The sequence below is a fragment of the Spodoptera frugiperda genome, chromosome 5 (genome assembly GCF_023101765.2).
Source record: "Spodoptera frugiperda isolate SF20-4 chromosome 5, AGI-APGP_CSIRO_Sfru_2.0, whole genome shotgun sequence".
Classification (NCBI taxonomy): domain Eukaryota; kingdom Metazoa; phylum Arthropoda; class Insecta; order Lepidoptera; family Noctuidae; genus Spodoptera; species Spodoptera frugiperda.
The window spans coordinates 7,454,406-7,479,771 of NC_064216.1; the positions used below are offsets into that span (position 1 = coordinate 7,454,406).

Here is a 25,366-nt window from a genome sequence, read left to right on the forward strand (position 1 = left end):
ATTTTAGTACGATGGTAATACAATGGTCCTTATACGTATATCAATCCAATGGCTTGCATCGGTAGAACACACTATAGTAAGCATACTAGAAACCCTTTTATATACATTTTCTATCAGTCATCATTTGTTTTGAATTAACATAAATGGCACAATGAAGACACAAACTGAGCATACCTGGCCGGCGCGCAAAAAGTGCTGCACGTTGACATCGTGAGGGTAGTTCGTGGAGCGAACCAACTTGAGCCAGTTGCTCTTCTCGGTGGTCGCGTCCCACCAACCAGTAACTCCATTCTTGTCACGAACCTGGAAATTATGAAAAATAAAGTAAAATATAGTAGTAATTGAGAACAACGCCATCTAGCAGTAAGCTTTGGAACTTTTGTAAGTTCAAGAAAGGAAGTGTCTTGAGAATGTTCTTGGACTAGTGAAAATGCCTATCCACTTATCTTATTTTTTTAGAGATTATTAATAACACCAATTTAAATAAACTTAACTTACACATTAACATAATTCCAACGAATACCAGATGATTTTTTGTAACTAAGTACTTCTGCAATGTTTATTTACTAACTTAATGCAACTTTAAACACAACTAGACCAACCAAAATAATATTTTATCCAACCTAAACAACAAAATAGCTACCAATAATCTTATTTTAAAACTACAACAAACTTAAAACATTTCAGCTAAATGCAATGGCTGTCGCCATCTCTCGGTCACTATCGACAACTGACAGGCGGACGGACACCGCGCAACCGCAATAGATGGCGCTATTAGTCCATGTCATGATGTAGCGGGTCGTCACAGCTTGTCCATTTGTCATCCACCTCCCCAATCTAACCGACCCCTAGCGTGATGATTTAATTTTCATAAATATCTCTATACGGGGATTATAAATCTCGTTTTTAAAGCGATTTTTTATTGTCCTTTGTTTGAATAATTCTTTTATTAATTTTAGTAGGCGCGCTGTTTATTTATGACCAGTTCTGCTTGGAGTATGAATTGGGTGAAGATCGTAGATAAATCGTTATACATAACAAGTGTTATGTAAAGAACAATGTGTGTAATCTTCGATCTACTTCATATTTAGATAAATCGGTTGTTTTATCAGTTTCCAAGCATTTTTTCCTGTGACTTGAGGGAATTTCCATTCAATATACATTTAAACGATTCATATCTTAGTTATACAAACAAATTACCACTGTCTTCAGAAATTTACTTAAAGTTTTCCTCACAAATATAAGTTATTTGTTGTAGTTTTTCAGTATTAATAACCGGGCTCTGGACACCCCTATATCAAAATTATTTCCATTTAATCGTCTATTTGAAGGTAGACACAGACATTATCTGCCCTATCTATTCCACAAACGATCCATAATTCTCCGTAAACATTGTTACAACGAGGTTCCCATAATCAGCAGTACCCAACCTACAATTTGCGGGCAGACACTCGAATTTCCCTCAACCAACGATTGAGTCATAATTCCAAATACCACTTATTTTACGAAGATGTGTACTTTGGGGTTCCGTGTGTTTATACTATTAAATAAGGGCCTTTAAACTTGATCTATTGTTTCGGTAAATAGAGAACAAGGGTGGCTATCGACCTGTAATACCGACCTTAAATAATTAAATAACTGATCGAGTTATTGTCTTATATGTGTCATGGTAGTAATCGATTTCTAATGTAAACTGTTTCTAACTTTTTCATTCTTTTGAGTGAAGTTTGACTAGTAAATCTAACTGCGTCTCACCGCAAAACGGTAAAAGTAACCATTAAAAATCCTCGTAAAAAAATAACAGTACCTACTAACAAAAATGACAAACATCCAAGCGATTCAGAACAAAACGATTTACGAGCGAAACATCTGACAACGCGTTAAATACAGAAGAAAAACAAGGTGGCTAATTTGGCGTAAAATTAAAACACGATCCCTCTTTATCTTGAAGGAAAAACTGTAAAAAATCACTTGGAAAATATAAAAAGCATCTGTTGCAATGAAACTAACATAATGTTTTATAACAAGTGAAGTATTAATCACACGAAAATGTTTGCCTACTGCGTACCCTTGGTTTCCGCGTCAGCGACAAGCCCTTTCCGCGGCATTTATCATGGTATTACAAGTTACGTCGGGTGCGAGCGGTAAAAAAGATAATTATCTTAGAGCACCCTCATCTTAGGGCTGATGCAAGCAATATTTTGCCATTTTGTTGAGCGATTTGGGGGATTTTACCTTCTTGTTTTAAGAGTGCCAAGTCAATTGAAGAACAGTAAGAAGGAGATACCTAAATGGTTCTTGGTCTTGATTTAGGATTGCTAGCAACTAATAAGTTGACTACCTTTTTACCATTGGAAAAAATATTTACTGCTTTTAGAGATATTAGAGATCTTAATTTCAAACAATAAACACAATACATTCTCATTTCACATATGAAAATATAAGGATATTCAAGATCATATTTCTTCTAGCCAAATACGAAGAATATTCACTTAAAATATGAGGTGACGAGCAGCCCTATCCCTATTCCGATGAGTTGGCTGCCGTCTGCTCGTGCCACATGTTAGCCATCAGTCATCGATGGCGCTCGGTCAAGGATGCAAGGATGCCAATTGTGTGGACACTTGTTACAAAACTAGGGTTCCAAAGTGAAATATGGACGCTGAGATATTAATTTGTAGTGATAGATAAGAGTGGAGTGGTGAAAAGGGTTGGAGGATATCTACTAAGTAATTTGAGAGTTGTCTGTATAAGAAGTAGTTATTGTGGATGTCGATGCATAGAAAAGAAGATTATTTTGAACAATGGTGCCTGTTTTAAAATAAATGACATTACATTCAGAATTAATGGATAGAGAGAATCACTAAAAAAAATTGTAGATACCAATTTGGTATGATATTTCAAATTCAAATAATGACAATAAATAGTTAGACATTTATAAAGCTGCTATCCCCCACAAATAGGACAAGGTGTAAACCACGTGAAGTATTTGTTCAAATTCCAATTACAGTGCAACTCGTGCACAGTGGTATATTATAAAAAGCTCGGAGTCGCAATTTAAACGAACTGCGGGTAGATCTCATATTTTGCGCTCAGTGCAGAGATCGCAATTTCCCGGTACACTCGGAAAAGCTACAAATGTTCGTGACTCGTTCACGTCAGAAAATTACATTTCATAAATTTCCTAGTGATGTCAAAATATCGACATGTTTTTGTGTCATTATGTTGCTTTTTTTAATATTAATTTTATTGCTCTATTTATTTAATAGTTTTACTGCGTGTTTGTAATGACATAGAATAGTGGTTGTTTGATTCAAAAAACAAAATGTTCAATAATAACTCCTTTTTTTTTTACAGTTTGACTCAACAAAATCGTATTAGTATAACAAAAGGAAAATACTTGTTCTTAATAATATTACATAATTAAGATCGTTATTTAATGAGAAGTTTTTGTTACCGTACATTCGCAACTCTTCGAAAGCAAACATCATAAAAAATACTATCGATATACCGCGGCCATCCCTAGCGTTAACTGAAGAGCGTTTCCTGGCGCGGTTTGCAGGGATCACGCGTCGTTGCCCGAATCACACGTCTCGTTTCACAAGATAACAATTTGCGAGCGCTTATTTACCCGCGCGTACGCCTGCGCCAAATTGGACCGTTGATCTTACTGCGTACCTATGTGCTATGTATCTTTGAATTTAGGTTAGGTTAACCCATTTTAATGGCGGCAATTGTTTATGCAAAATCACACAAAAGGCTTTTCATGTTTCGAAAAGCATGTGTGTGGTGTTTTTTTTAATCGATGACTGCTTTTTGTTGAATCTTTACTCAATTAGATTTGTTTATTGGGTTATGTATGTATGTTACCTAAATGGTTTTAAAATAGGAGCGCTTATATCGTGGTAATATCATCCGAATAAAAGTATTCACCTTATTGTATAGTGTTGTAGTTATTTAATATCGGTAGATAGCAATCGGTATTCAATTCGGAAAGCCTTCAACCCTCATCTAATTAGCCTAACAAATCACTTAACGAAATGCTTCCGCCGGACGATGCGGAAAAATTTCCGTTCGGCGAAAAAAAAAAGCTAAATTCAGTTAAAGTAACCCTCTTAAGGGTTTTCCATACATCTTGTTCACATTTCCACCGTTTCCTTCACTTGTCTAGTTTATCAGCTGCGGAAAAGCATTGCTTCCTGTGTTATCCACCGGACTTTTATTTCGGAACGTTGGTTTTTTTCTTTTTTCATTGTTTTTTTCGCTGATGCGATTAGATAGTGTCTTGTTTTGTGTTACACATCAACGGTAGTTGGGGGTTGAGTTAGTGTGATTTTATTTTTCGGAATAATGTTGTTTGGTTCGTCTGGTTATACTTTTCGCAATTGAGTCGCATATGCGTCATATCCAAACTCTGATGAGTAATAAAAATTACAACTCATAATGATTGTAATATTTTTTGATAAAAATCAGACTTTGTACCACTAAATCTGCGATTTAATATAAGTCTTATACGAACGTCTACATTCTACAAATCATTCATCAAGGATTAGCTATTCTCAGTCAGTCGGCAATATTAAGGCAAATGTTCATCAATTTCATCCAAAGCCATAAATTAACCGTAAACTTTCAATAGGATTTCACCGGTCATTGTCACGTTAGACGGAGGACATTATCGTGAAATTATGGACACCTTATACGGTCACGTTTCTACCATTAAGTGGAGACAAAACGCTCTAATTCCTGACACCTCCAAATATTCACGAACGGAGGCTATCATTGCGCAAAAAAAACGTAGTGCAGACAAAAAATAGGATGCAGCTATTTTACTTCATATTGATATAAATTAAGCCTTATAGTGTAAGTGATTAGGGTCATTCATAGTTTGGTTAGCTGCATAGTGGGTGTCACAATGTCCCATTCATTGATAGGGTATCAACAGCTCCCCACTGATTGGCACAAAGAGCGACCATCGTTTGTTCGGTGATCGGTGAACAATCGCGCCGCTGCCAATTGTCCGTGTTTTCGGTTTTGTTTTGTTGTAAAAATAACACAAACAGACGAACAGTAACATGATATTTGTGTGTGAGGGCGAACTCGGCTGCAGTTAAAAAAACATCGATTAAACCGTCACGTACCGGTGTACTACACGAAAAAAGGAAAAGTAAATGCGAGTCCATAGGTATTGAATAAATACCGAACACAAATTAAGAATAGAAATGAGTTGCTGATTGTGTTAAATTATCATCAACATTTAATTACTCGAAGATTGATAAAATAAAGGGTAAAAAATTACACACAATTTAAAATAACCGTAGAAAATTCACACACGCCTGTTATAATTACGTCAGTGTAATCAAATCCTTTGGGAACTAGCGCAAATCGCGCACGGAGGTGCAACATCACATCTGGAAGCGTTAAAACGGATTAACTAGAAGATTACAAGCGAAAAAAACACGCACAGTGCGACAAAGACACCGCGGCTCCGTCACGGTGACAATTGGTGGGATCCGAAATTATTCGGTTATTTCCAACGTGTTTTTTTGGTGATCATAGATGCTGTTTTTGGTGTCAGATGTAGACCAATAAAGATGGAGGGTGCGATGTTTTTAAGCTGCGCATGATTGGTATTGGGGTTGCAATACGTGAAACTAACTGTCGCTGCACTTGCGGATACATTACAAAATAGGTTGTTTAATATAAAACAAATAATCAATCATATTATACTATTGTTTAATGAGAACTTCACAAACACACATTGCGTATTCTGACCTGTTTCAAAATAAAATAACAGTGCAGCGTCAAAGTTAGCAACTTGGCATCGGACGCATCAACAATCGCCTCTGCCGAGCTTTCAGTGTAAACAACGCTTAACCTAACCCAATAACCGGTGCTATATCGCATTGCTTTCGGAGTATTTCGTTATTTTGTCTACACGGATGCTGGCGATGGTATACAACCGACCAGTTACATAAGAAACTTCGTATTCCGTTGCCATCCTCTTTTCGCGTCTAATTATCGAAGTTTGGTAAGGGCGAGGGAGGTCTGCGAATACTGGTGGTGGGTAACATTGTGGCGCGAACGTGCCGTGGCTTCGACTCCACAGGCTATTATTGTTCTGGCCAGCTCAGATGAAATATTGCCCCACTGTGCACGCCCGCACTGTTTTGCGAACACGAATTTGTTGGGAAAAATATTGGAGCAAATAAGAAGCCGCAGAGAGGACTCGTGAGTAAACTTTGCAATGAGATTACCTATACAATATATAGGTGTATGGAAAAAGTTTGAAGCGAAATGGAAAAAGCTATTCTGTCGACGGCAATTCTCTGTTTATTTAGCCGTAAGCTGCAGAACAAATCGCGAACTGGAGAAATATAATGCCCGACGGAAGGTTTCCAATGCACATTTTTACGAAAATAACCAAGCAAAATACATACAACTATTTCATGGCCTGCATCGTAAGGACTTCTCTATTATGAATTTCTATACTACGAGTATTCACTCAAAATCTATTAATTCTATTAATCAAAACATAGAAATCAGAAAACCAATTTTACAAAATAGATGCAATAGACGTTGCAAAAATCTACAAAAAAGCCAATAATTTCGTAAAAAATACGAAAGTTCACAAACTAAAAGACCGCACCTTCGTATCAGAACAGAAGCATAGGGGAGAATGGGCCAAAACGACAATGACGGTGGAGCAAAGATAAATTTCTATCACGCCCGGGATTAGTGGCTATTGTGTAACAGTGTAAGATTAACTGATAAGTGTCTACTTGTTAATAATAAGAGTAATGTTTAGATAGAACCTGAGGGGCACACCCCTACCAAGATGTTGTCAATATTTATGAAGATGTTTTTTTTATTCAAGTGATCGGTGAACTCTGCCAATTAAATGGAGAATTTTAGGGGAAGGAAGAGTAAGAAATTAATTTTATTTGTTAATCAATTAATAAAAAAAATAATTCATTGATTAATTTAGTAAAAATAACTATCAACTGTTCATAGTAAAATTATAAATATGAATCGTATTTTATGCAACAATATTGTTGAAATATCAATTCAATCCCAATCGATAGACGATAGGCCGGTGTCAGATGGCCCAGGTGTCAATTTGACAGCTTCTGTCTGTCATAGATCCGCCGCATTGATCCGCCATTGTCGCATAATACTATGCAGTACAAAGCAACAGATAATTCCGCTTTACTAAAGGCGTAGGTAGATATAATTTTAATATCTCCAAACATATATTTAGCTAGAAAAACAAGGTACAACTTGAATACTTAGGTATGTTACAATGATAACCAGTTATCTTGTATTCACCGTGGAATTTTAATTACCAAACTTATGATTCATTTTCCTTATAAAATAAAAACAATATCTATTCATTTGCTACCGAATGTTACATCGAATCTGTATAGTTGTAAGCCGCATCATCCAAACGTATAAATATCATCCATAGGGCCAATAAACATAATAACAATAACATTTTTTTATTGTTACAATCACAATATGTGGGGTATGACAGCCGCCTACCGTAATGAAGATGTAATAGGGCCGCGTGTATCACTAATCCTTTACCAAAAGGGGGTGGGCAGAAATGAAAGGATGTCACACGAATATGACAGATATTTTGACATTAATGCAACGGTTTTGACGCTACCGATGTACGGGCTTAAAACTAACACTTTTTAATTCATAACTGTAAAGGATTAAAAATTAAATATAACTGGACATTTTTCAATTAATAAAATATGTTTCATTGTGTTCACATGTAGCCAATTTTTATGTCAATTCAGCTTATTTGCAGTGCAAACGTGGTAATTGTTTACCACATTTGTTATCCTCGGAAATGAATATGACCAAAAAATAGATGTTCACATTAAATAAACATCATTACCATATTATTCGAGCACCAACGCTTCCCGTCGAAAACCAACAGAATGCAATAAATCATTCATGACCGACCATTGTTAACTCAAACCGAATATTATCGATACAAATTTTTAATTCACTCGCGAATCAAATATTCATGTCCCAATAATAATTAGTGGATTCCATTACGTGCCAATTTCACATCATACATATTTGCCGATTGTCCCCTCTTGTATCTCGAAAATAATGAATAAATCTATAATATTCATAACTTGATTGACATTTATCAGAAGATGCTTTTGTCACAAACAAGTTTCTGTCTCATCTAAAATTCATCCATCAAATTGTTATTTAACTAAAATTGACTAAATCAACTACTATCATAATTTGCATGCGGTTCAATAAGGGGTAAGATAAGAATAATTATTATTGACACAGCCTCTTCAAAACAAGAAATTTATTTGCGCTGACAACTTTTTTAAGATCTGTGAGAAAAATATTTAAAAATTACTTCGAGTGGCATTCGCATAAAGAAGGTTTTATTAGCGCATCAAAAAGGAGATACGTTTCAAGAGATTCGGTGACATTTTTATTGAAGAAAGAATTAAAAAAAAACTCGCCAATCAAGTTTTCATTTTAAAGTTTGAATAAGTTTTATAAAAATCTCCGTTAACGGTAGATTTTTGGTTAAAAAAGTGTGAATTTGGTTGAAAAAATTGTTGACGGGGGTCACGCCATAGGTAACCGAAATTAGGGTATATTTGCCACCTTTGACACGGGATGTGCAATAAAGAATTCCACGATTACCCCGATGTTTTTTACAAAGATTTTTATTTAGATATCGACGTTTGGGAAACGGTGGTTAGATAATATAACCATCACTGATTTAACAATGAATTTAACCCCTTTAAGTTTACGCAGACATGTGAAATCGCGATTTCAATCGTTTTAAAGTAAAAATAAATGCGGGTCGATTTATCTCCAAGTAACGGTGTTTGAAAATAAGATTTTAACCGTTTAACCAAACTAAACTAGTGTATGTATGTACCAAATAAATTATAACAGTAAATAATTAATATTTATTATAACTCATTAGTCTTTTAGTTGCGTGCCTGACAGAGTCCTTAATTGTTACCCATGTTATGTAAGAACTCAGAAAAGCAATAAAGTATAAAATTTGATATTTTACATACTTTTGTTTTGAAATCCGAGGGCAACAACGTTGCAGTTATACATTTTTGTGAATCAACAAAACTGTCTAGTACCTAGACAATCTTTAATCTCCCAACTATTCATTGCATTATACATGTAATCACATCACATCTCACCGATTACTAAATCTACCATAAAGTGCAAAGACAATCACACGCCCATTATACTCGTATTCTACCAAATCCAGTTCAGTTGTCAAAGGAATCTTTTGTAGCTACCGATTCGGAAACATGGTCAGCATTTGCCACAACTCCCAACTCTAATGACGCGACAATTGGCACTTTTAACTGACGTCACGTACGGAAAGATCAAGCGTTTTGCGGTCACTGAAGCAAAGAAAGCGAATCGTAGAAGAATATAATAATGTTAGTGGTGTGGGCGCAAAAATAGTTGCTTTGTCGTCAATGATGAACTTGTTTGAAGAACGAATTATACATATGTATAGTTTTATGTTGTAATGAAGAAGGAATACTCACCTAGAGATCAAATATATATGTCTCAAAGTTAAATATATTCTACTCTCTTTAGTGAGTATTTCAAATAATACCCACGAGTTACATACGTTGAAATGATGCATTATATTACATCATACAACTAACAAATTCTAAAGTCTTTTGCGTTGTTTATCAATAACAGCCAAGAATTCCATTTAAATGACAATTAATCAAAATGTAATCGATTCCGCGAATCCGATATCATAATCGAGTGTCCTGCAACTCGATGGTCCTGACAAAGAAGACACTTAAACTTCATTGTATGGTCCTATCAATATAATGTAAATGGTACTAACTACCGGAACTACATGTCCGTCGGACGACACAACAATACTGCGGTCTGAGTGCAACCTTACACCCACAGTCGCGCATGCGCGTTATCTGTCTCGCGCAGACATTTGATAGGCGTACGCGCATCGCAGCGCTATTATGTCCCATTCGCGTCCGGCCTTTTATGCTGACGACAGGTCTTTTAAGATATTTTTGCTATGATTATTATTGTTGGTTATAACAATACAATACTGCTAATATTAATAAGTAAATTCCTTGTAGTATCATAGGTTTTGTGAGTTTTATATTTGCATCACATGTAAATCTTAAGATTATCTCAACCATCATCATTAGTTAAATCTGACTCGGATGTGATACATATTTTATTAAAATATGTGTCTTGTTTATAATTTGCCACAATACAATTACAACCTGCAATATTTTCAGTCTTCATTGATGGATAGTTGAAATAATTTGCTTCATTTTAATAATTCGCTAAAGTTTTTGGCTACCTATTGCAAAGTAACTTAATACTTTTACTTTACGCGTAATCCAGGAATCGGATCCAACAATTGATTTCCGTTTCCTACCAGAGATAAACTCGAACCGCCACACCCCTCGCTAAATTCTCTGATGCGTTCAATTGAACAATGATCATTCATGGGACGTACGTGATATTTTAAAGATAAAATGAGCATCCGCAAAATAATTTAGCAATATACCTTGAAAAGGAATAGTGCTATCTTACTAATCTACCTACTTCAAATTTAAAACGTATCTACCAACCAACATGAGAGAAAAAGTCCCAAAGTGACAAAAACAACGCAACCCTATTCCAAAGATGATTAAAATATTAGTCCGTCTGTCAAACAGCCAAACAAATTAAAAAATAATGAAGTGTGTAGAGCATTAATGAAGTGCACTCAAAAGGATACGACAAGAACGCGAGGAGGATCAATAAAATCGACACTTTATTGCATCCGTGCTTGACAGACTCTCAATTTCTGAACATTATTTATGTACGGACCAATATTTTTGACACTTGCACATGACCCGAACACAAGTGGTCCATTGTAAATTAAGTTAAACGAGGAAGAATGAGTGCTTTGTCATCACTGGGTTTATGATAACGGCCTGAGTGACATTTGTGCATACGAGAGCACAGGTGGACCATTTGTGGAATAGTTATGGCTGGGTGACTAATATCGTCTGAGTTCATGTTTGTTTTGAGTTTTTTCATTAGCTTCTAACTACGTATAGATTGTGACGAATGACTCACTCTCAAGACTTAAGATTATGAGTTAGCTGAACTTACCTCCCAAGCATATCGCCTGTCCTTCGGTTGATTTTCCAACAGCCCAAAGAAAGGACCGTATTGAGTCCCATTGGCGATATTTACTCTTGCAAAGATCCCTCCGCTCTTAAAGATCAGTTCACTTGGTAGATTTAAATCTCGTTCCCCGGGATCATCATCTTTCGTTCCATCTTCCTTTTCTTTCGGACTTTTTGGATCTAAGAACCTTTGGTTCGGTAGATCTAGGGGTCTAGGCAGGTATCCCCGTCCATACTCGGGGAAGTTATTGGCTAGATATGTGTCGGAGAGCCCAAAGTCTAGGGTTCCGTAATATTCTTTGACATCAGTTCCTGGAGGCATGTTTTCTTGTTTTATGTGAACTAAGGTGGGCGCTGATTCTGATGTTGCAGAGTCAGTCGGGCTTGGCGGTGGACTGCCAGACTCTTGGCTGTCTGCTGCTGTGGACAAAATTGTTTTAATTAGACTGGTTAAAATTAATCATAGTAAAGTTACCGAAGACTTAATAGTTAGTGATAGTCATTTCACCTTATCTTCCACTTAGATATTACTAGCTAGCAACGCAATCGATTTTAATTTCATCTAAATAAAAAACCTAGTTATTACAACATCAATTGTTATCTTTGAAATGCAGCGTTACGTAGTTCTAAGTTCTCATTATTAAATTGATTACAGTCTTGAAAGACGACACGTTTATTAATAATTAATATTGATTTTCATTGTGTTTGATACTAACAGTTTTTAATCTGCTCTAGACTATATCAGTCCTTTTAATTTATAGCTTTGGTATCAGCTATTGTCAACATGAAGGTTACAAGAAATTAACTAAAACTTCTTTGAAATTGTTTTCTATTAGTCACTTTCTTTAAAATAGAGAAATTAATAATTTGGCGTGACTATTTAAATATAACGGTACTTTTTTGAAAACCGAACGTCAGTTACTTTTCCTTTTTTAATATTCAATTCTTAATTCAAATGTGTTCCAAGTTTAAACAAGGCTGCATGTCTGAGAGCAATAAACTCACTGGCTGTTTTATTTTATAGTTGAGCATCGAGCGAATTATAAAAAAGTGAAGACGTGCAAGATGTTGATCGCTTTATGTCTGTTTCCGCTGTTCACAAAGAACTTCCGCTTGTCTCCTGTCTTTGGTTCATCCCTGCTAAATGCAAATTCACAGACATTTTTGCCCTTCATTTTTTAAATTAATCTCTTTTCAACCTTTTTGGTAGATAATTAAAATTTAAGTTTCGCGTAGCAACCAATGTGTTGTAGCTGATTCTACATATCTTATCCTTTTGGTTTATTCTAGAATAATGGTGATAAAATTAATAAAAAGACCCGTTGTATTCATGAATTTTCCTTTACTTACAGGTATTACCGATTAATTAATGAAATACATTCAGGGCCATACATGATGTAATATAATAGGAAAACTTGGATTCTACACGATATTATCAATAACAAAAAATAACATTCTATTCTTAGTTCGACCTACATAAATAAATTATTAATTTACATATTTGTCAAAAACGGTGATAACATTGTTAAGATTGATTTTATTGTAACTTTCGTGAGACATACTAAATTAATTATTATGACACACACGACGCGGCGATTGTGACAATCGCAGTGCGACAATCGCCGCGTCGTGTGTTGCGTAATGCTGCTCATGAATATGAGCCTCTAGCATGGCTTGAAACTAGTCGAGTTCCTCGTCAAAACGTTACGTGAGTAAGCCGATAACATAATAATTAATTGTTAAGATTATTTTTTAATAATCATAGAAATACCTAGTAGGTATATTCATCTAATTATAATATTTAGTGTTAAAACCCGACGGCCACGTCTAGATTAAAAATTATTATAAAAACTATATTGAAAAAAAAATTATTATTAAATCTAATCATTAAAAACAGCTACTAGAAAAATCATTAAACATTGAAAAATATAATAGTTAAAACCAAAATTGACCGAAATCGGTAGGTAAATGGTAAAACTAAAGACAACACAAAAGAAAAACAAAACATTTTAACTACACAACAACTTTCACATCACTAACACAAAAAAAAACAAATGACACGCTATAACCAATAACTGCATCAAATATATCATCATCATCAATAACAGCTATAAAGAAAACACCCTGTATTTACTGAAGATGACTAAATTCATAGTGCACGCGACCCCAACACTGCTACAGACACCACATTAATCACACATGCCCCATACCTCTAATATACTTGTTAAAACAACCCCTATCTTGTCCTTCGAAGCACGTGGCAATATAAAAAAGATAGTATTGGAAAGAAAAAGATAACTCGCTTTACATGATAAAGGATTAAAAGACAGGATGTTCTGTTCATGGTTTTTTAATCTTTTGTGTGATCAACCCTGTTGCTATGCTCGTTCACCTGTCTTGATTCGAATTGTTTTTTGTTTTAAATGTGTATTTAAATTTAGAAGTAAAACACACATAGAAAATTGTTTTGATATAAATGAAATAATATAACCGATTTTCTGACAGTCATTTTTGAAAATCGAATTTGAGTCATGTCAAAAAATTCATTAGAATGTTTAATATTTTAAAATTATTTAGTGTATTATATCTTTAATAGTATCTATTGGGTTCAATCGATTCACTAACAAAAATAACCCTCCGATAAAACGAAATTTGATAAAACCGCGTCGTCTACTGAACAGATAATGACAATAACAAAATGATGAATGACAATGTCAGTGATTCATCGTCGCGTCGCGCGTCGGCGCGGGAGCAGCGTAGACGCGCTGTCTGCGCACGCACATATAACTCGCACGTTTTCTAGTACTGACTAATGACTGCCCATAAAAAACGCGTTGCCGAAAATTAACGTCAAATATTATCTAAATAGTGTCACTTGTTGACAAGTCTACTTATTTTTTGGTTTTGTTTAAGTTATGATGTGTTAGGTTTTTACTGTTATTTATAGCGGTGGTGATGGAAATGCAATTGAGTTTCAAATTATCATTTTTACCGTTATTGTGTTTAGTTGTGTCGCTAAAATGTTTTACCTTAAATTATCTCCTCTAAAATATTCTTAGCACAATACAATATACAATGAACTGGATGAGGATAAAGCTCGGAACAAGCCAACTTTCTTCCAAACGTCTTATACAAATAATACCGATACAAAGCCGGGACGTACCAACTTAAGGAATGGGCTGCCATAAAACTGATGCTCAAATTTCAAATTCAAATTAGCCGCCGCAAGGTCCATTTGTCGCATTTGACCGCGAACGCTTCGTGCGCGGACAATACGGACGAGCCGTCGTTAAATCTCCGGTTTCCGTAGAAACTCGCGACAGATTTAAAATAAGACCAAGCACAGACATAGAATACGGTGGAGCGGCTAGCTGTCACTACAACATTTGTCTCGAGAAAGCTTTCCGAGTGTATCCAACACTTAACTTGATGTTCCGTTAGCTTGCCACATAAACTGATTGGTGGAAATCGTTTAATGTCGAAGGGAAGTGATTGTTTCATAGTAATCGCTGGTATAACTGTTAAAATCTTCCTTGCTACTTTTGCTTTATAGCTCTACGTTAGTTTCATTTTAAAACTTATCTAGAGACGAGACTACAAGTACATCTCATGCGATTTTTAGTCCGATGGACCCCACGGCATGCCAATTTCACGTGTTAGCCACGGACACTGACAATAAGCGCGGTTTACGTTGCACTCTGTCACCACAGTTCACGGTCTGGCCTGTGTTGACTCATAAAACACTCTTAACGCGACAAAAGACGAACGATAAACTAATAAGTAAAATTATTTCTCTATCGTGCGAGTTAAGGTTTAAAGTTGTTTGCAAATTATTTTAAGCAGATGAACGTGATGCTTGCTGGGCTGGTGTTGAGCTTGCTCATCTGAGATTCGGCGGCACCGTTCAGAAATTCACTTGGCGCGCGGGCCTGAATGGCTAGCCGTTCGCGGAAACCTGTACTTTCTAACATTACCTAGGTGCGGTACGCTTTAATGAGCCAGTTGTAACCATAGTTGCTTATGGTAATTTTCACATAAGAAATTAACTGAAAGATGCTTTCAACTCCGAGATTATAATATGAAAGGATGTTGATGTCTCAAAGTGGGTGCGTACTCCTATTGTGTTTTATGCTATTGCAATCATTCATCGGACATTCGAATGTTTCCTAATGTCTAAATATTCATTGCACGCATGGAAATAGGTACGAGTCTACTTCAATGGAGATCGGATAGGTTCTAATTATAACTCTAGGTAATTTGCGGTTACAAACTAACGTGGTTAATTATAATGTTAATTGACTATTATAATAATTTACCTATTAGTTATGTTTACACTAGTGTAGTATTGCAATATACATATAAGTAGTAGACGACCAAAATTTTCCTAAACATAATTGATAGGTGATTCGAACAAAGGATATAAAGGCCGATGGTTTTGAGCGAAATCAAACAACATTTCGATTCCTTTTCGCATTGGTGTGATGTAAACAATGTTTTTAACAATGCAAGGTGTGTTGTGCAAGAAACAAACAATCTTTCGGTGCCGGCGGCGTTCGTCAAACGTTCACAGCCATCCAACGCGAAGCTGACTTCAAAAAATTATCATAGAGAACCTTTTTTACGTATTTTCGCACACCCTTGACAGAACCACAGATAATGCTTAAGAGCGCAGATAAAAAAGAGACGGTTAGTGATGTTTATTTGTGGTTAACAAGCGAAATAATTTGAAGAGCTTTCAGACTCCTTGGGCTTGATCTCCTTATCTGATTTCACGGTTATTAGACTTGTGTTTTTTTTACGAAGTTTGACAATTTATGATTTAGATGTTAGTTTTGTTAAATTCTTGGGAGTTGTTGTATTTGATAAATTATCCTTAGTTGTAAATTATTTAAAATTGAGAAAAACAAAAGAAATTATGTTAACTACTAAAGGTTTGATTAAACAATTGACTGTAAAATTGGAGACAATGTTTTGTTGCAAGAACTTTTTATTAATTGAATGTATAAAAAAATATTTGTGAAATAGAATAACCGATGACAGATTTTACAGAATAAACCCATAGAAAAGCGACTGAATTAAAAAAAAGTAATAACAAGTTACCTAAATAATTTTATATGGGTACAAGTTCATTTATGATTAGTTGCACTTCTTCTAAGCGGATTTTCCTGACTTTTGTAAGAAATATACTTTAATCTAGCATAGGAAACAATTTATTTTAAGTATATTAAATTCGCACTATATCTGAAACATTTTTTTAGATCAGATATCGTTGATTATCTTTCAAATATCATCAATGCTTCAATTTATTATCTTAACGGGTAATTAGATACTTAATTATAATATAATCTATCGATAGTTTAAACTCACCAGACATCTTCATTTTGTAACTCGTATCAAAATTCAGCATTCGTATAAATATTCTTTATCATTGTCCGTAATCACAGTAATTAATTAAATATTTTCTAATTCAAACAAAAAAACTATCGCGTTAGTTCTAATACACTAATAGGATTGACACATAAAATTAATGTTTCTGGTGTAAACACAAGAGTCTGCACAGCACTAATTTATTGGCGTTCGAACAAAATTAGAGATGTGAAATAATTCTAATTCACAATTAGGAATTAGATGTATGTAGTGATGTACCGAACGCGTGTCGATGTACTCGCGTGCGATTTGCGTGTGATAGTGGTGGCACGGTATGTGCGGCGTCGGCGACGCACTGTGCCAGAATAACGCGAGAGGAAGCGAGACCCAGCTCATCCCTAGAATCCCGAATCACATACCCTCGCCCGGGCCAACCCCGCGCCCCCCGCCCCGCCTGTGTCTTTGTGTTACACCCTTCTCTCTCACACAAGCGATTCGGGGTCGCAATACAAGGTTACCGTCTGAAAATAATCGGCGAGCTTTTTCAATGGACAACGCTTTATATTTTGGAAAATAGTTCGAGTCGACTTTTTCAGAAGCTTTTGGTACATTTTGTTGCTTGCTTTTTTATAATACTGAAAAGCCTACGAAAGGCTAATTTTTTGTAACCAATTTTCTTCTCGTTTCTAAAATACCTACATGGGTTTCAGCTTAAACTTTTTTACTAAGTTACTTTACATACAGCTCAAGTTACAGACGAAGTTGTTACTTAGAAGAGTATGTTTGGCTTCTTTAATTAAATTATCGTCTTCCTGAAAGGTCGTAATTCTTTATAAAATTCATAACAAGACTACAATAACAACGCTATTACAATATTTTACATCGGGAGCGACCTACAAACAATGGCCCTTCAGTTATCGACGGTGCTTTATAACAAATCACTTGTACAACACGACCAGATAACTTAGAGCTCTGATATTTGAATTGAATCCTTCTCCGTGTGCAGTGAGTGCTTGGTGCCGGGGGGAGGAGAAGGTCAATCCACGCTGGTCACTGATACGAGACAAGGCGCCGATTAAGAAAACAAACTTGATTGAATGCGAGCCAGCAGTCTTGGACTCTTATCGTATCGTGTTCGATCGTTCTATAATGCTACCGTGCTGATTTTTGCCAATACAAATCATCAGCTCAATTAAAATGTTTTAAATCGTGGTCTTAATAAAAGAACTGAAGTATTCAAAACTATATAACTTCCTACTAAAATTCAATAGGTATATAGTTTCAGATTATCTAAGCATTCCACACATATAATAAGGCTTAAATTCAATAAAATTACCATCTCAATTGCTATAAAAAAACTCATATTATAACCGTATAAAATAAAATGCAAGACGTCCATTCTCTTACGCGAATAGCATTTCAGTGCACAGTTGCGTTTTATTCAGCGTATCTGAAAATAGCTATCGCGAGAATGTGCCAAGCGAGACGGCAGATAACTAGATAACGCTCAAGATCTGTGGCGGGCGGTGCGATTGGTCGCTGCGGGCGGTGGGCGGGGCTGCGTTGGTGATGCACCAATGGGATGCGCCTTATTATCTGCGTCTTTGTCTGTCAACGGATTCTGTAGTGATGTAGCAGGTGCTCGGAGTATCGAGAAGGTTGTATATACCTATCGAGATGAAAGTACTAGAGTACGGATATATACCATTATGGCCGCTCGCTTGCTTTGTCTTTAATGTGCCGGATAAAAGCAGTTTATTGATTAAACTATGTTTGATATAGAACAGGAAGGTTTAAGTCTATTTCCCATGATGTGGGTAGTTTTATGTGGAATCCCCATAGTTTTGGTCTTAGATAAATGTTGCCTTGGGATTTTTATGAAGTTCCGTGTTTACCTGATACCAGTGTGTCCTTATTTACTACGTTATGCAGATAATTTGTTTGCTTTAAACTTGTAGAAATATATCATTGACTATATAGAACTTTACCTACAAGAAATAATTTTCCTTTATCACAAGTGAATTAGATAATCTACTACGCAAGTACGAATATGAATTTAATTTAAATTTCTATTACCTCTCCTGCGAATGACAAACTTAACACGTAAACGTGAAGGTGACAACTAGAATTGATTTGTGACAGACACGATGGTCGATAATCGATTTTCAGTTTCTACCGATGCTGTAATCGATTCCGCGGTCCCTGTTTAATCGATTGTGTGTCAAGTTTTTATGGAAATTGGCGAATTGTAAAATGTCAAAGTGTTAAATAATGAAAATTGTGTTTTAGTTTTAGGTACCAGTGGTACATATTTGGGTACATAATTTTATATGTAAGACTTCGTGTTAAAATTCAAAGCCTTTGCGGTAACACTAAAAACGTAGAAATTGTTTTCAGTAAGAATAATAAGTACTTATTCTTCGGATAAAACATTCAATGCTGACCGCGCGTAAAATAATGAATCATATTTAGACCTAATATTTTTTTTAATTATGTCGTTTAGGTAGTTATATATTGACTAGGTATAATTTCAAACTACACGTGTCAACCTAGAGATAAATTTAAGTTATCTATACCTAATACAGAAGTAAACCGATTACCTAAATAGATATATACCTAAGCATGAGGCATAAGGTAGGAGAATAGTACCTATAGATACTGTACCAATCGTAGTATAATAAATATAAAAAAAGGAAAAATAAACAACTCATTCATAATGTGATACGTACATCATTAAAAACCACCAAAATAAGAACGTCTACCAAATATAATAATAAATAACGGCTAGTTTCCCTATATCCAAAATACGACGTATATCACATTTATCCTGCAACGCAAACAGGTACCAGTAGGTATATGAAAATTTAGTCCGCACGAGAATTTATATCATGTAATGTGCGACGTTATGAGTTTACAGGGAAACAAATAATTTAACCGCAAGCGATTATATTCAATATCTGCCTACTTTTGTGTTGGGAATAACGTCTTTATTGTTATTAAGATAGGGATGTTGGTTTTTTAATGGTTTGAGGTATTATGTGGTCTATAATAAGATTATCAAATGTTAAGTTTTTATATTCATAATTCTTGTGAAAATTGTAAGGAATGCTATGGTTATTAACTCCGGAGCTGCGGACTACTTAGCGGGTTTACCAGGACTTCGGCTTGAAAAGCAGGAGTAGGAACGGGGTGGTTTTTTGTCAGTAAGAGTCTGACACTCTGCCTCGCCAAAGACGGGAGAACTCACTGGATGCTCATTATGACTGTTATAATATCAGTACTTATCTTGATATTTTAGTTGTAGCTTTCGTTTCAGAAATTAATTTAACATAAATGTAGGTACATAATATTCCCAATTGTACATGCAACATGATATTCTCAAGCCGTCAATGGTACTTAAATTCTAATAAGACCAAAAATACCTCTATTGGTGCAGCTTTCTTACAAAGCAATACTACACATATAAACTACAACTAACATCTAACATACTCGTAAATGATATTAATCAAATCTTCAAAGTTGATACAGTTCTATTTACTGAGCGAGAAGTTGGGAACTACAGTGAGGCTGTCAAAACCAACCCGTCCGTGGTCCGAGCCAATAGGATCCGAGTTGAATTCCCAATGACTTAGCTACGTGACACTCAGCCTTGTACAGATCAACCTACACAAAACCAATATAAACTGACCGTCGAATCTACGAAAAGATCATACAAAGCTAGATCATGATAAACTGGTCTTGTATAGCTGAATGTGCAGCCATGTACCAGGGTCAGTTCTGTGGCGACAACTTTACTTGGACCTCCCTACCACCCACCCTTTGTTAGTTGCGTGACAACCCTACAGGAATACTTGAGCGAAATAAGGTTTTTCGGTGGTGATGTTTTGCTATAGGCTGTGGTACGTTTTGTGAGTCTTCCAATGTTATGCAATCTTAACTTCTAATGCAGACATGCATAATAATAAATTATGTGCCCAAAGATACATATATACCCTTTTCCTCAAATTCTTGAGTACTTTTACTTCTGAAAGAATTATATTTGTTTCTAATTTATTTATACGTATAATCCTTATCCATAGGCACCTAAATACTTCCAAAAGCCACCCCCCATCACTAAAACCATCTTCAACCAACTCCAAAGTAGATCATAAAAATAGCAATGAGTTTTAAACCCGAGATACATATCAAGTTGAACCCATCGCAGTAACTCCGAGTTCACGTATCGCCATGCATTGTGATCGCTGCTATCGGCTTGATAAACTACCGTCGGCACTGTCCAACCACTTTCAAAGGATAAACGATGGAGTTTAAAATGTCCCTCAATGGACCGAGCACAATAGATCGGTTCCCAGCACCGTAATCTTAGTAGAATAGAATGAGAATTGCAAGCTGGAATTCTAGTTCAGTTTGTTTTAGAGATAGATGTGGGTGAATTTGAGAAACACTTCAGTACACTTAGCTTCTATGTTTAACTTAAACGTGAATTTTCTTCTTTTATAAAACACAAGATCAGGTACTTAAAACTGTTTCAACCACCAGATAAATAGAACATCCAATTAAAGTCCAATTATTAAATTGTTATTCAATTTCCAAATATAAATTGTAAACACTAAAACATCAACATACGTAATTCCCATGTAGATATAAATCGTTTGATTCTATTAAACGTATTTAATCAACGTTACCAGAACGCACCGCCCTCTGCTACCCCGATACAAGCCATTTCACTAACACGAACACCCAAACGTTCAACGACCACCGAAAGAATCACCTTTAAAATGTCCAATTTAAATTGTTCCGACAAAGGGGCGAGCCATTTCAATTTTGAGTGAGGAGAGTTCTAAATCGAAAAGTGCGATAGCCACTCCGTAAGCGCCTCCTGGGGCGAGTCTGTACAATTTATGGACGTAATAAAATGGCATTAGAAAGTATAGCTGCTACTCTAGGATAGAGATTACCTCACGATCAGCGTAAGCACCTATTACGGTAAATATAAAAATTCGAATTTCAGACGAAATGATTAAAATAGAACAGAAATTCGGACTGATAGAATTCCACTTAACCTTAATTGTGTAATGGTGGTCAATTTAGAACAGCACACGACAGGAACGGAAGCAACTAAGTTAATAATGTCTGGAAACGTTCCGAAACATGATGGAAATGTTTCTCGCATGACGGCCGCGCGTGTTCACTAAACATTGTTGTTTATTCTCATCATTGGATCACCCGCCAATTATAGCGATCGATTCACCCAGATAGAAATCTTGTTTTTAAATAGATTTTAATTTTGAAGGACTTTCCTAATGAAATTGTATTTAAAACAAAAACAAATCTAAGCAACAAACTAAACAGTTTGTATTTAAAACAACGATTGTTCCCCTTTAACAGACAAAGTCAAGACACAAAAGATAATTACAGCTTACTTCTAAAACACTTGCCGTTAATCGTAGAGCGTCGGAACTGGGGAAGTATCATGTCAAATTAAGTAATCGTAGTGTAATTGAGCCCGGTATCAGAGCGGTATCAGAGAACAACGTCAACTCATCAATCAACCCTCCCCCACTGGGTTTTCCTTGAGTCCAAGTATCAAACTAACAGCGATTGTCTTAAGCTATTTTCTGCATTCTGATTGGCTGGTGGTAATCATTAAGTGTAGGCTTAGCCAATCAGAGAACCGTAAACCGTGTGCAAAAATCATACTATCAGCCTAAAGCTAAGCTATCTCTGAAGACATGGGTATTATGTTTTATTGAGCGGAACAGGGTAATCAAAACCCCACATAATCAGTCGTATATCATTGATTTCACGAGATAATTCGACGATCAAAAAATATTATGATGGATTGACATGTGAATTTATAATCTTCTTAATGGGAATTTCACATTATTGATTACTTCTAGTAAAGAACATGTCATTGTTTCTATTCGCTGCACTTTTAATAATTGTTGTTAGATCTATCTTAGCACCCTTAGTTTGAAAAATGTCTACCCTATTACATATTAAATGTTAACAGTTTCTTAGCCGCGATTATGTTAAATGTCCCTAATTTGAATCTTTATGTTGACCGTGGAAAATATATTATGCAAGTTATGTAGGAAACCCGCTACCGCTCGTGATTTGAACCACACAAAACAAGTTACAGTGTTATCCTCACTTCAGTTTTAGTAGTCATTACAGGAATCTCGCTAATGCGTCTTGAGTTGCGGTTAGCTGCCGTGTGGAACTGCCTTAACGAGGGGAGAACTTTTATTTATCGCGTTAACGTTTTTTACTTTCTAGCAATTTAGATATCATGATGTTTTCGTACTTTGTTAACTAATTTACTTGTTTGTTGGAGTACGAATTATAGTTTGCTGTAGTGATTTGTTATGGAAAAATTATTTACTGAATAAAGAGATTGTGAGTGTTTACTTTTTTTGCTTTCAGCTTTTTTCGGCTAAGTTTTCACAAGAAATTTGTGTGCAGTGTTTGTGGGTTAAGTATCTAAATATTCCGTCGTAGTTTGGTTACGTTTTCATTGTCATAGGATAAGCAACTTAATGACTATTGTCTTGACGCCTACTATCCTATTTATCTATTTTATTAGCCAAAGTATGACGTCACTTTTATAACTTTTCCCTAGATAGATTACTTTGATGAGTAGTGATTCCATACCTACAATAATATTATGCCTTAAACTTTGATATCTCTCAATATCTGCTCAGTATCGGCACGTACCATCGATAGTCACAATATCTAGCTATTGACACGTGATAACTCTATGATCCAAATTATCACAAGTCGTGATAATGACTAATACTAAAACATTACTCGTGTAAGACAAAATAGAAGTACATACGGTCATTATTCATAGATTGAATGACTTCTAAATCTGTGAATCTTTTATTATACTCGATAAACGAGCAAACGGATAACCTGATGGTAAGCAATCGCCGCCGCCCATGGATACCCGAAACACTAGAGGCGTTACAAGTGCGTTGTCGGCCTTTTGGGGATTAGGAATTTAAGGGTTGTTGGGGAATCAGTCCTCTCAATCATCTTTTATACTCTACACTGTATCGTAAAAAAAATCAATTTGTGAACTAGTGAAGGCAACACTATCGAGTTTTGCAAAAATACTACATTTCAATGCCACGTCAAACTTTATTCGAACAGTAGACTACCATTTTATTCTCATGCATCAAAAATCACCGTCTATCAAAACTCGGACCCTACAAAACGTACATATTCGAGTTGATAACAACGGCTGCGCATTGACTCCGATACAAAGGACTCTCGCAAATTACACACCAGCCCAGCAATTACGTGTCCATAACAACAGATACATTTGTATGACAATGTTCGACATTTTTTGCGAAATACGATATCGCACTCGACGTTGCGACTTTGTTGTGAGAACAAATAGTTGGGTTTTAGGAAACGGTAGCGTTCGATGTTTGAATTTTTGTTTTTATTTTTTTGTTTTAGTGTTGATGTTGACCTCTTAGCTTTTGACATTTTGTTTATTGTTTTTTTTTTATTGTTTTATCGATTTGAATTAATACCGTACTTTTATCGTTTTAATTGCTTGGCTCAAAGTTTTATTAAGTTATGAAGATCGAAGATTAGTAAATTGATTAATGTTAGAATGAAAATTAGTTACGTTAGCATATTTATTTATTTTAATCTTATCAAATCTCTACGTCACGCTCTATCAAAGCGTTCTATGAAAACCAGTTGACTGATAAGTGACTGAACATAGTCTGAACAACTAATGGTATAATATTTGGAAACCGTAGATCAAAGCAGAACAAATTAAATTTTAATTTATCTAACATCACTAATAGATATCATGTTAATTTTGACGATTGATATCTCGAACAACACTTATAAAATAATTAAATCAATTATACTTTAATTATATTCATTAACCAAGTTTAAAATGTCTCTTATATGTCGCGAATATTCACTAAAACTCCGACTATTAAAAAAAAAATTAAAGAAATTCATAGAGAAAAATGAATAAGGAAATCTTTAGCGTCTTTTCAACAATACTATGTCTACATTAACAATACGTTCGATTTTTAGTTTTAATTCCTATTAAACTAAAAATGGATTTCCGCAAAGTATCGCCTGATTCTATTCTATATATTACTGTGTCTGTTTAATAATTCGTCCAACTTATCAAAATACAAACCACTAAACAAAGGGTGACAAAAACAATAAAGATGGCTAATTAAAAACACATTGTAACAACATTAAAACGCCCGCTATCAGAAAGATAACAGCTCACACTGTTGGTGACCTTCCGTTACTCCTAGAACTGATAACTACTCCCAAACCAACATGACCTGACCTGCACTTAATATTCATAGAACTACCAGCTTCGCACAGAAACCAGCAGATCAACCTACACCCATCTTTATTCGATTTTCAACTTTATTATTTTGATACAAAGTCGAAAATTCAATAAAAACAATTCACAAATTGTGGTAGGTTGAACTGCTGGCCATTGGGCCATCTTCCTCGAAGCGGTTCTTTTGAGACTGCCCTTACATGATGCCCTTATGTTTTGTCCAGTTATATTACCGAATTTTGATAGTGTAATTCTATTGAAAAAGTGTCCTAATATTGTTTTTAGTAATGTTATTATCAGTATCCTATAAAATTAGGTGAGATACAAAGAAATGTTTGTAGTAATAGTAGGAGTTCTTGGAAGAAACAGTTTTTAAAAATGGCGGTGCAAAACTGTAGACGCCATCTTTAATTGTTGCTGTCAAAATGAAATTGTATACAGGTTGTAGGTAAATGTTCGTAACCTTTCTTATTACGAG

At 35.3% G+C, this 25,366-nt stretch overlaps 1 protein-coding gene across 7 annotated transcripts in view; it reads right to left on the reverse strand.

Annotated features, from left to right (window-relative positions):
* The window catches only part of LOC118271795 (MDS1 and EVI1 complex locus protein EVI1-A), a 107,892-nt gene that overhangs the window by 17,426 nt on the left and 65,100 nt on the right, over positions 1–25,366 (reverse strand). For 3 of the 7 annotated variants that reach the window (XM_050693932.1, XM_050693930.1, XM_050693935.1), the window contains 2 exons: positions 11,170–11,606; positions 175–303 (listed from right to left, as the gene is read on the reverse strand). In XM_050693932.1, coding sequence (XP_050549889.1) covers positions 175–303; positions 11,170–11,606 — 566 coding nt within the window. Of the gene's footprint in view, positions 1–174; positions 304–11,169; positions 11,607–16,553; positions 16,890–25,366 lie in introns of those variants that run through there. The other 4 variants (XM_050693931.1, XM_050693936.1, XM_050693934.1 and 1 more) reach the window with 3 other exon arrangements.